This window comes from Schistocerca gregaria, chromosome X (genome assembly GCF_023897955.1).
Source record: "Schistocerca gregaria isolate iqSchGreg1 chromosome X, iqSchGreg1.2, whole genome shotgun sequence".
NCBI classification, from domain to species: domain Eukaryota; kingdom Metazoa; phylum Arthropoda; class Insecta; order Orthoptera; family Acrididae; genus Schistocerca; species Schistocerca gregaria.
Genome location: NC_064931.1, coordinates 200,133,484 through 200,146,111, shown reverse-complemented (window position 1 = coordinate 200,146,111; position 12,628 = coordinate 200,133,484). Strand labels below are relative to the sequence as shown.

The 12,628-nt window shown below is 39.8% G+C and overlaps 1 protein-coding gene across 2 annotated transcripts in view; it reads right to left on the bottom strand.

Moving 5' to 3' along the window:
- Positions 1-12,628, bottom strand: part of LOC126297723 (constitutive coactivator of PPAR-gamma-like protein 1) — a 172,339-nt gene that overhangs the window by 73,436 nt on the left and 86,275 nt on the right. For both annotated transcript variants that reach the window (XM_049988863.1, XM_049988862.1), the window contains exons 12-13: positions 1,963-2,116; positions 1,705-1,846 (exon numbers count right to left, since the gene is read on the bottom strand). In XM_049988863.1, coding sequence (XP_049844820.1) covers positions 1,705-1,846; positions 1,963-2,116 — 296 coding nt within the window. The remainder of the gene's footprint in view (positions 1-1,704; positions 1,847-1,962; positions 2,117-12,628) is intronic.

Below are 12,628 nucleotides of genomic sequence, written 5' to 3'. Positions count from 1 at the left end.
CCGAGCAAGCAGTTAGGTGGCGCCTCTCTCTGATGAGAGAATGTCAGCAGCCCGGCAATTGCAGCCAGTCTCTTGTTAGTCACTGAAGTCTTAGGTACACATCACTGGATAGCAGAGTATTTTGAGCTCATCTGATTAACATTTTGTTATTTGGACTTTCTGTGGATTGTGGTATATGCTTAGATGACTCTGCTACAGTCTGGACTTGTGTTGGTTAATAATTCACATCATGATCTCTACTTCATTCACCACCAGAACTTCATGTTTCATTCCGCTGGTCTCCTTGTTACCACCAAAGGGGGTAATCACAAACTGTGTTTCTACCCACACAGAGTGGAAATACATGCTAAACCGGGACCCAAACCTGGGATCTCCCGCTTCCTAGCCTAGGCAGTTGCAATAACCATTGTGACATCCAGACTCAGTGTTTATCACGAATGCACGAACTATCGCAGCACGCTCCTTGGTCGACCAACATTCTCATCTAGTCCATGTCTATGTGCTCCATGCCCACTAATTTTAGATTCCTGCTATATTGCCGAGACAGTCCATGCATTTGCGGTGAACAGTGTTTGGGTGGTACAGTGGTTGATGCAACAGCCTAGTATGCAGGAGATCCTGGGCTTGAGTCCCAGTCCAGTGGACATTTTCACTCTTCTCCATTAATGCAGCTGATATCATTAGTTCTCCCCCCCCCCCCCCCCCCCCCCAAAAAAATTTTCATGATATGTATCACAGCTGTGGATTCCGCATGGTGTCCGTTCTTTCGGAGATGCCTGAAAGAACAGACACCAGACATTCATATAATATCAATTTTGCTTAAATTTAGTGTGGATTCAGATTTTTCATGACATTTATACGTAAAATGTTGTAAATGAGGCTGGTGACTGTGTGAGGTCATTAAGTGATATAGATGTGTGGTGATCCATGGATGGGACGAGCTAAGGGCTTAAAAGCAAGGCAGCCGTCTTGGTGGTTCGAATTTTTGGGTAAGAGTTGAAGAGGCTAGACATATGGTTGCCTGAGCAGCGATCCAGCTGCACGCTTTTCGGCTATAGAAATTTTTGCAGGATAGAAATATTTGCAACATCAATTGCAAAATTCTGAACTCTTTCACACCAGTTCAGTGGAGACTTGAAGATACTCTGCAGTGGTCAGGAATATATTGCATTTCTGATGGTTGCTCAGGAGAAAATTTATATTTCACGTGTGAAGCTGCTTTGGACTTTCAAAATGAGTCTGATTTTTTAACTCAATTTGCCAGTGGGGACTTCGATTATTTTTAATTACTGATAGACATTTAAGATGAATGCATTTTGTGCCAATTAGGCTACTACTTAGTGTATTGGGGGCTTGAGTTAATTTCAATGCACTTAATCACATAGTAGCTTATCACCAGCCTAACTGTTGTGTCTATTTATGGGCAATAAACTCTCTTTGTTAAAGTTGGGATATATTATTTAGTTTTGCTGCATCTATGATCAACCTAACATTAATTTGTTATCTGACTAATACGATGGAGGCAAGTTTATTATTTTTATTTAACAAGCAACCACTACCAAGAGTGAATCAATCATCCCCATAGCAGTAAATAGCAAATGACTTCACTACATTCACAGTTCAGCCTAACTAATGTCATAATATGTTTTTTACTTTTACAGTCGCATCTACCCTGTCTCGTCCTTTTGAGTTATTTGTACTTACCCAAACCAGAGTCGTTGGATTGTTGGTACACCCCATCCAACCTGCTCTGCTCGAACGTAGTCAGGAGTTTGATACTGATTGTTTTTTGACCATATCCATTCTTTTATGCAAATATCTGGTACTTCAACCTTTTCTTCATCTCCTGTGAACACACAACATTTTTTTTATATTTATTTTATGAATAAAATACACTACCACAGAAAATCACTTGATTAATACAGTATCATCAGAAGGTTATTCTACTAGACTCTCTCATACCTCTCTCTTTCTGCTTGCTTGCCATATATATGTAATGGTGGAGATTGAAAAGAATTGCATAGACCATCTGTCGTACAGGGCGAAATACCAAGTGTATGCTTGGCAAATCTTTGTGATTCTCATCTTCCATCAGCACTGGTAACTTTATCTCACCCTGCAATAAAAGTAAAATAAGTCTCCAAAGAAAGGAAAAAAAAATTGTCTCATACATCTTAACAATTTCATTAACTGTAATTCTACCATTACCCCAAAATGACTCTGTATGACACTAAACATAACCTAACGATACTCGCAGAACACAATTCTGAAGCACACACTTTTACCTCACACTCCAATAAAGGAATTTTTTATTTGAAAATGGAAACACATTATAGTAATGAATAGTTCCAGATAATATTTAGGTAACTGTAGCGAGGACAGTGAGCATTTGTAAGAGAATACTGTCTAGGGTGTGGTGCAGAAACAGTATGGAGATGGACAGAGAGAGAAATGGGAAGGAAGGTAGGGGGGAGATAGGATATAAAGTTCGTTTTGAGTACGCTGATGATGTTTTGTTGGGAAGCCCTTGCACATCCTCCATACAGTCCCAATCTCCCCCACCCCAATTGAGATTTCCATATTTTTGTAACCCTGAAGAAAGGCATCTGTTGCCATCGATTTACTTTGGAGGAGTAGGTGCGTGCCTGGGTACAATCATGGTCCTGCAGGCAACCACAAACATTTTTCCATGATAACACTGACCATCTTGTCTCACAGTGTTAATACATTAACTCTTATGGTGATTATTTTTGAAATAATAACCTGTTTCTTACTTCCTTCCATTTGTCTTGTTTTCATTACTTGCATCTCGCGACCCGCTGGTCGCGATACTGATTGGATGAAAGTTAAATTCATGATGTCATATACATTAGCCAATCATAAGTGTAGGTAAGATCTGAGCGAACGCAACATCTCTGCTACACTCATTCTCGTATTCACACTTGATGTGAGTGAATATCTTTGCATGTTGTGAGACTGAGTTATTTCGTTGAAATGGTTGGTTCTGTTGCATGTTATGTATGTGAGAGAATATTCAGCGAGAAAGCATTTGAATGCTCATTTGAGAAATGTGCATAAAATACAGGCAGATGAAGAAGCTATGATAAAGTTCTCAAAAAGTGGCTACAGCTTTAAATGTAATTTTTTGGGTAAGTTGCGACTACATGTGGAGCAGGAGTACATGGTTGAGATGGTAAAAGAAATTAGTGAATTCCAAATGAAGCACGGTAAGTTAAGTGTACTCTGCCTATTTAAATTATAATCATCCACTATTGATTATTATGTACTTGCCTGACCTGTGGCTGTTAGCTCTTGTTTTTGTTGGTCAATAGAACATGTGATTATTTGAAAGCCTGAAAGGATGCATTTCACATAAACTGTATACTCACTGTATGCTACATTCAGTATAGGTTAAATTGTTGCAAAAAATCACACTATCAACTGATTGGTGTCAGTAATTCGTGTGAGGTAGGTCTCAGGGTACTTGCAAGATGTGGAACCATTGCTTTGCTGCCATAAAGTTTCACAAAGAAGAAAGTGGAATTTATAGTGTCATTTACTACAGAACACATTTCAGTCATGACCAGAACATTGCCTTTCTGCATCTCAGTTGTTCTGATAGAGAAGCCATCACTGGTGAGTATTACCTTAATTGTAGAATTTTGCTGTCCTTTCAGTGATCCCCAAGTACAATGGTCGAACTTGATTAAAATATGGAGTTAAAGTTTCAGAATCCATTGTTAGGCTTGCTTTTAGTTCCATGTAGTTGACTTTTACTTTTTTGCAACAGAGGAACATTGTTTTTTTACTGTTGAAAAATGAATATTGTTATGGATATGTGATCTGGAGCAAAAGGTGAGAATATATTGATTGGCAGTTCATATGAATACAATTTGTAATGGTAGCATGAATGCAGTTGCAAAAGACCAGATTTTTGTGATCCATATTGACCACAACAATGGTGATTGTAATACCATGAACTTGGGTGTGTGGAAGCAGGTGTCATGCATTACAGTAATGCATGTGTGGAAGTAAGTTCTGAAATACACTCCTGGAAATGGAAAAAAGAACACATTGACACCGGTGTGTCAGACCCACCATACTTGCTCCGGACACTGCGAGAGGGCTATACAAGCAATGATCACATGCACGGTACAGCGGACACACCAGGAACCGCGGTGTTGGCCGTCGAATGGCGCTAGCTGCGCAGCATTTGTGCACCGCCGCCGCCAGTGTCAGCCAGTTTGCCGTGGCATACGGAGCTCCATCGCAGTCTTTAACACTGGTAGCATGCCGCGACAGCGTGGACGTGAACCGTAAGTGCAATTGACGGACTTTGAGCGAGGGTGTATAGTGGGCATGCGGGAGGCCGGGTGGACGTACCGCCGAATTGCTCAACACGTGGGGCGTGAGGTCTCCACAGTACATCGATGTTGTCGCCAGTGGTCGGCGGAAGGTGCACGTGCCCGTCGACCTGGGACCGGACCGCAGCGATGTACGGATGCACGCCAAGACCGTAGGATCCTATGCAGTGCCGTAGGGGACCGCACCGCCACTTCCCAGCAAATTAGGGACACTGTTGCTCCTAGGGTATCGGCGAGGACCATTCGCAACTGTCTCCATGAAGCTGGGCTACGGTCCCGCACACCGTTAGGCCGTCTTCCGCTCACGCCCCAACATCGTGCAGCCCGCCTCCAGTGGTGTCGCGACAGGCGTGAATGGAGGGACGAATGGAGACGTGTCGTCTTCAGTGATGAGAGTCGCTTCTGCCTTGGTGCCAATGATGGTCGTATGCGTGTTTGGCGCCGTGCGGGTGAGCGCCACAATCAGGGCTGTATACGACCGAGGCACACAGGGCCAACACCCGGCATCATGGTGTGGGGAGCGATCTCCTACACTGGCCGTACACCTCTGGTGATCGTCGAGGGGACACTGAATAGTGCACGGTACATCCAAACCGTCATCGAACCCATCGTTCTACCATTCCTAGACCGGCAAGTGAACTTTTCTGTTCCAACAGGACAATGCACGTCCGCATGAATCCCGTGCCACTTAGCGTGCTCTAGAAGGTGTAAGTCAACTACCCTGGCCAGCAAGATCTCCGGATCTGTCCCCCATTGAGCATGTTTGGGACTGGATGAAGCGTCGTCTCACGCGGTCTGCACGTCCAGCACGAACGCTGGTTTAACTGAGGCGCCAGGTGGAAATGGCATGGCAAGCCGTTCCACAGGACTACATCCAGCATCTCTACGATCGTCTCCATGGGAGAATAGCAGCCTGCATTGCTGCGAAAGGTGGATATACACTGTACCAGTGCCGACATTGTGCATGCTCTGTTGCCTGTGTCTATATGCCTGTGGTTCTGTCAGTGTGATCATGTGATGTATCTGACCGCAGGAATGTGTCAATAAAGTATCCCCTTCCTGGGACAATGAATTCACGGTGTTCTTATTTCAATTTCCAGGAGTGTATTTATGTATTGACTTGTGTTATTGCATATGTCATAGTAACCTATTTAAGAATAGATCATTAATGCATCTGCATAGACTATAGGCAATACATTTATTTTTTCTTGTCCACCATGTTAAACATGGTGGCTCAGGGCATCTGCAACTGCAATAATGGATTTGAGACTAGGTGAAAGTATCAATTACTACAATGCTCTGACATGTACTTGTAGACCTCATAACCATACGAAAAAAGCCTTGGTAACTGAAACAGAGAAATATCACATTGCAACTGGTGTTGTAATCTGGTCTCAGTTTATTCTTCCATTCCCAGTGTGTTGATGACATCTTCAGTACTGTTGGAAGGGAACACTGAATATACTGTCAAGCCATTTGTTAAACTATCCAGTATCTAAGTATTTAGCAACTGTTATATTGCATGAATTTATTTCATTGGGGGTGGTTAACTGCAAGTGTTCTTTCTGCATACTGTATGCATGTACATACTCTGAATTGGCCTCTTTGTAGTTGGAGTAATTTTAAAATGTTGCAGGTAAAATTGCTGAAGGGGTCACTTTCCAGAGAATTCTGGATGATGTGTGGGACACAATTCTTACTAGTGGAGTGGAGAGGCTGCATCTCCTGACTGGGCATGACCTTCATAACATTAAAAGAGACTTTGCTATTGGTGATTATCAGCAGTGTAACACTGATGAAGTCAGTGTTAGTATGTGGTTGGAGAAAATGAAAGATTGTGTTCTCCTCTATAAGAAAGAAGCTGAGGCCAGGGAAGATTTTGACAGCATTGACTTGGTGATGGTGTTAATGACTGACTACCAGAAACAGTTATTACAGAGATTTGGACAAAATATTGTATGTGGAGACTCCATACATTGCACAAATGTTTACAAGTTGTTGGTGACCACATTGTTAGAGGTAGATGATTTTGGTTCATGTATGCCTGGAGCATTCTGTGTTTCACATTGGGAGACTACTTCCAAAATGACTCATTTCTTTAGTGCTGCGAAAGAGAGCTGGCATCATAAAAATGTCTGTATTCATGTCTGACGACACTAATACTTTCCACAGTGCATGGACATGAGTCATGGGACCTGCAGAAAATAATCTGCTGTGCATCTGGTACACACACCGCAGCTGGCAGAATAATTTGAAGAAAGTTCATGGCAATGAAGAAAAGAAAGCATTTGTGTACAAAGTTCTTCGTACACTGTTTGAAGAAACAGACATAGACAATTTTAATGAGCTGCTGGAGTCGTTCGTCGGGTAGCTGTAAGCAGATGAAGGTACAAGAGACTTTGATGTATATTTCTCTTCAAGTTAATTATCTCGGTCTCAGCAGTGGGCATACTGTCACCATCACAATCTGGGTATAAATACAAATATGCACCTTGAAGCAATACATAGAGTTTTAAAATACTGTTATCCAGAGGGAAAAACAACAAGAGACTTGACAAACTACTTCTTGTGTTGATGAAATTAGTGCGCAACAAACTGTGTGCTCGAATGGTTAAACTGTATAAGGGTGGCCATTCATATACGATCAACGTTATTATGGTTCGTCACAAAGCTTCTTGTAATAAGGAGAGTGACATAACAGTCAATACTGATGGCACAAAGTTTCATGTGAAATCCCAAACAAATTGTTGTGTAACACATACCTTGATTTGAAATAACATTGAATGTGAATTGGAGTGCAAGTTGAAATGTTCCAAATGTAATATATGTATACATGCTTTCAGTTGTTCCTGTGCAAACAGTTTAATTCATCTGAATATATGCAAACACATTCATGCAGTGTCAATGATGTATGCATTATATTCCAGTGTCACATTTACACCAACTGAAGCAACAGTGACAGAAGAGGCTTTGTGTTCACTGCAAACAATACTAATGATCACGAGAACACATCTCTGGCCCGAGAACTAATGTCCACAGAAATCCTGAAGTCAATGCAGAAAGATGCAGCTCATTCACTGTTACTTTTTCAATCAGATTGCAGGGAAGCTCCACAATGCCCCAGCAATGAGAGGCTAAAAGTTCAACGAAGACCTGGTAAATGTAACAAACAGCCAAAGGGCAGTTTGAAGACACCAACCCTTGCTGAAAAAGCAAATATTGTTTTGGCACTGAGGCAGCCTGAAAGTGAAATATTAAAAGTTCACATTGATTCTGACTATAATTACTGTCACCAGTAAGTTTTACGTGTGTGTGTGTGTGTGTGTGTGTGTGTGCTTCTGAACATTCCACGGTTTGTAGGACTACTGGTTAAACTCGCCATGTAAAACAAAGAGTAATGCATTGTGCTTGGTAGCCATGTTGGTGATGTGGAAACCCAATTGATATTGATAAAGAAAATAAACTTTTTTTTTCAATTGATACCTTTATGCTTTTATTTGCATGTGTAATTAAAACCTTTATTTGAAATACTACTCGATTACATTAAAATGAGTTATTGTGTAACTAGTGGAGAAAATTTAGATGTGTGTGCAGAGCAGTGTGTTTGGCATGAATTTGAAGCCCCTTATCACATGATGAACCAAAGTCTGTTGTAACAATATATTGCAAAATAAAAATGCTTTATAACAATTAAAAGATATTTTTCAGTTCTGAAACACATTTCAATTCGGTTCATTACTAACAGTTCAACAGAAAAAAATTCAGTGCACTTAAGCTAAGTATCTGATGCTCCCCTATATTTATTTAGTGGCTCTGAATATGGCCACTTCCTGAAAAATTTTGTACTGGCATTCCAACAGTAGTTATTGACCAAGGAAATTTATGGCAAAGAATTTCACACATTGTTCAGTCTGAGGAAACAAGGTTTCTACATCACCCAAGGTGAAATTACTGAGCAGGGCGGTGCAGTTAGTATTATTTACTGAATGTTTATAATTGTAAAGACAAGTGGGACACTTTTCTTTGCTACAATTAATCATTTCCTTTTCAGTGTCGTTCCATGCTGTTTTAGAATTATTTTTAGAGTTTACAGTCTCATGTGCTTTACTTCTAGCAATTATATTTTTAGATTTATATACCTTTCCTTGTCTTCGGTACCTTTTGAGATTCATCTTTCAGAATAAAAGTTTGTATGTAGATTGCAATGTTTGGTTGGCAGAATTTACTAACCAGTAGGTAGCAAAGAGGAAAACTAAACTATTTTGGAGTCTTTCACCCAATTTTTATTGGTTCTTTGTAGTCAGTACAGCAGTTATTTTAAGTTGGCCTTTAAGAGACGTTACAGTAATGTGGAGAATAATTTAATCATTGCTGCATAAAGGTATTTCCATTTTACTGGACATTAACTGTGCACTTGCTTGCCTGGGTTTTCTTTACTACAAGTTGTGAGTGATTTTTTTATAAACAATAGATGTGACTGAGCTGTAGTAACTATACTCATAGTAAAGATGCATTTCACCTGTTTTTTGTTCACACTTCACTGATGAGAACACTTCATTCCGTTTTTGCAGTTTTAGAGTATTTTTCAGAGTGAAAGTAGAATTTGCATTTGGTAAGCTGGTCACTTTCTTCCTTTCTTCATTTTATTTAGCTACACAGATCTCTCAACCTGATATGCTTCAAATGTAAGAATTTTACATCAAAATGTACACTATTCTGCTAGGAAATTGAGAGCAATAGAAGTACTAATTCATTCTGAGACACCAGAGACTATGTGTGAACATGGATTGGAAGAAAATGTAATCAAGACATACAACATTCTTCCATTTGACAGATGAAGTCTTCCATTTGTAAGGTATGCGACCCTTCATACTTTGCATGTAGTAATTCCATGGTAACGTCTTGATTCAAAAAAACGGTTCAAATGGCTCTGAGCACTAGGGACTTAACTTCTGAGGTCATCAGTCACCTAGAACTTAGAACTACTTAAACCTAACTAACCTAAAGACATCACACACATCCATGCCCAAGGCAGGATTCAAACCTGCGAGCGTAGTGGTCGCGCGGTTCCAGACTGTAGCGCCTAGAACCGCTCCGGCCGGCGATTGATAAAAACTTTATGTATGATGGGTTTTGAGTCACCATCAAATAACTGTGTAATGCATACAACTTGTTGGCAGTTCTCTAGGAAAGATTTAAACATATTTATACTGTTGCCATCAAAACCGTAACAGAGTATCTTATTCAACAAAGCATTATGCTCTACACAATCAAAAGCTCTGCTCAGGTCACGGAACGTAGACTGGGCATAGCCCCTAGCCTCAAACACAATTAGGACAAATTTTACTTGGGAATCCATTGAGTCAGTTTTGGATTTACCTTTCCTGAACCCAAACTGTTTATCACTTATTACATTTGATTTGTTCAAATGAACACTAATGTTTTTGTACATTATTGTTTGAAAAATTTTAGGGAAAAAAGGAGTTACGGACATGGGCCTACAGCTATTGGGACAGTTCTTTTCACCTTTTTTATATATCGGTGCAACTCTAGAAATTTTTACTTTCTCAGGGAACTTATTTCATCTAGAGATTTATTTACACAATAAGTTAAAGGATAAATTACACAGTCAATAACATCTTTAAACAAATTACATGACAAATAATAGTAATCAACACTAGCTGAAGGTCACTCCTGTGAAACTGCTTGGGAAAATCTTTTCAAAGCAGTCGTCGCTGATACCAAGTGCAGTTTCGGGAGGTTTGTTTATTTAACTATTAATTTCTTCAAGAAAACGCGTTCTGTGGGTTGGAGCTTGGAGCGTCAGATCCCTTAATTGGACAGGTAGGTTAGAAAATTTAAAAAGGGAAATGGTTAGGCTAAAGCTACATATAGTGGAAATTAGTGACGTTGGTGGCAGGAGGAACAAGACCTCAGGTCAGGTGAATACGGGGTTATAAATACAAAATCAAACAGGGGCAATGCAGGAGTAGGTTTAATAATGAATAAAAAAATAGGAGCACAGATAAGCTACTACAAATACCATAGTGAATGCATTATTGTAGCCAAGGTAGGCACGAAGCCCAGGCCTACCACAGTAGTAAAAGTTTATACGCCAACTAGCTTCACAGATGATGAAGAGATTGAACACCATATATGATGTGATAAAAGAAATTATTCAGATAGTGAAGGGAGCTGAAAAGTTAATAGTCATGGGGGACTGGAATTTGATAGTAGGAAAAGGAAGAAAAGGAAAAGTATTACGTGAATATGGAATGGGGGTAAGGAATGAAAGAGGAAGCCGCCTGGTAGAATTTTGTGCAGAGCGTAGCTTAATCATAGCTAACAATTGGTTTAAGAATCATGAAAGAAGGTTGTATCTGTGGAAGAGGCCTCGAGACACTGGAAGATTTCAGATACATTATATAATGGTAAGAAATAGATTTAGGAACCAGGTTTTAAATTGTAAGACATTTTCAGAGACAGACGTGGACTCTGGCGACAATTTATTGGTTATGAACTGTAGATTAATAAAACTGAAAAAACTGCAAAAAGGTGGGAATTTAAGGAGATGGACCTGGATAAACTGAAAGAACCAGAGGTTTTAGAGAGAGCATTAGGGAACGATTGACAGGAAGGGGGGAAAGAAACACAGTAGAAGAAGAATGGGTAGCTTTGAGGGATGAAATAGTGAAGGCAGCGGAGGATCAAATAGGTAAAAAGACGAGGGCTGGTAGAAATCCTTGGGTAACAAAAGAAATATTGAATTTAATTGATGAAAGGAGAAAATATAAAAATGAAGTAAATGAAGCAGGCAAAAAGGAATACAAATATCTCAGAAATGAGATCGACAGGAAGTGTGAAATGCCTAAGCAGGTATGGCTAGAGGACAAATGTACGGATGTAGAGGCATACATCACTAGGGGTAAGATAGATACCTCTTACAGGAACATTGAAGAGACCTTTGGAGGAAAGAGAATGACGTGTATGAATATCAAGTGCTCAGATAGGAAACCAGTTCAAAGCAAAGAAGGGAAAGCAGAAAAATGGAAGGAGCACACAGAGGGTCTATACAAGGGCAACATACTTTTAGGTAATATTGTGGAAATGAAAGAGAACCTAGATGAAAATGAAATGGGAGATATGATACTGGGTGAAAAATTTGACAGAGCACTGAAAGGCCCCGGAAGTAGTAGACAACATTCCATTAGAACTACTGATAGCCTAGGAAGAGCCATCCATAACAAAACTCTAGCATCTGGTGGGCAAGATGTGTGGGACAGGAGAAATACCTCAGATTTCAATAAGAATCTAGTAATTCCAATCCCAAAGAAAGCAGGTGTTGAAAAATGTGAAAATTACTGAACTATCAGTTTAATAAGTTGTGGCTGCAAAATGCTAACACGAATTCTTCACAGATGAATGGAAAATCTGGTAGAAGCCATCCTCAGGTGAGATCACATTTGATTCCATAGATATGTACGAACACATGAGGCAATACTGACCCCACGACTTAATCTTAGAAGTTAGATTAAAGAAAGGCAAACCTATGTTTCTAGCATTTGCAGACTTGGAGAAAGCTTTTGACAATGCTGACTGGAATACCCCCTTTCAAATTCTGAATGTAGCAAAGGTCAAATACAGGGAGCAAAAGGCTATTGACAATTTGTACAGAAACAAGATGTCAGTTATAAGAGTCGAGGGACATTAAAGGAAAGCTGTGGTTGGGAAGGGAGTGAGACAGGGCTGTAGCCTATCCCCGATGTTATTCAATCTATATATTGAGCAAGCAGTAAAGGAAACAAAAGAAAAATTTGGAGTAGGAATTAAAATCCATGGAGATGAAACATAAACTTTGAGGTTTGTAGATGACATTGTAATTCTGTCAGAAACAGCAAAGGACTTGGAAGAGTAGTTGAACAGAATGGACAGTGTCCTGAATGGAGAATATAAGATCAACATCAACAAAATCAAAATGAGGATATGGAATGAAGTCAAATTAAATCAGGTGGTGCTGAGGGAATTAGATTAGGAAATGAGACACTTAAAAGTAGTATAAAAGTTTTGCTATTTGTGGAGCAAAATAAATGATGATGGTTGAAGTAGAGAGGATATAAAATTTAGACCGGCTATGGCATGGAAACCGTATCTGAAGAAGATAAATTTGGTAACATCAAGTATAGATTTAAGTGTCAGGAAGTTTTTCCTGAAAGTATTTGTATGGGGTGTAGCCACGTATGGAAGTGAAACATGGACAATAAATA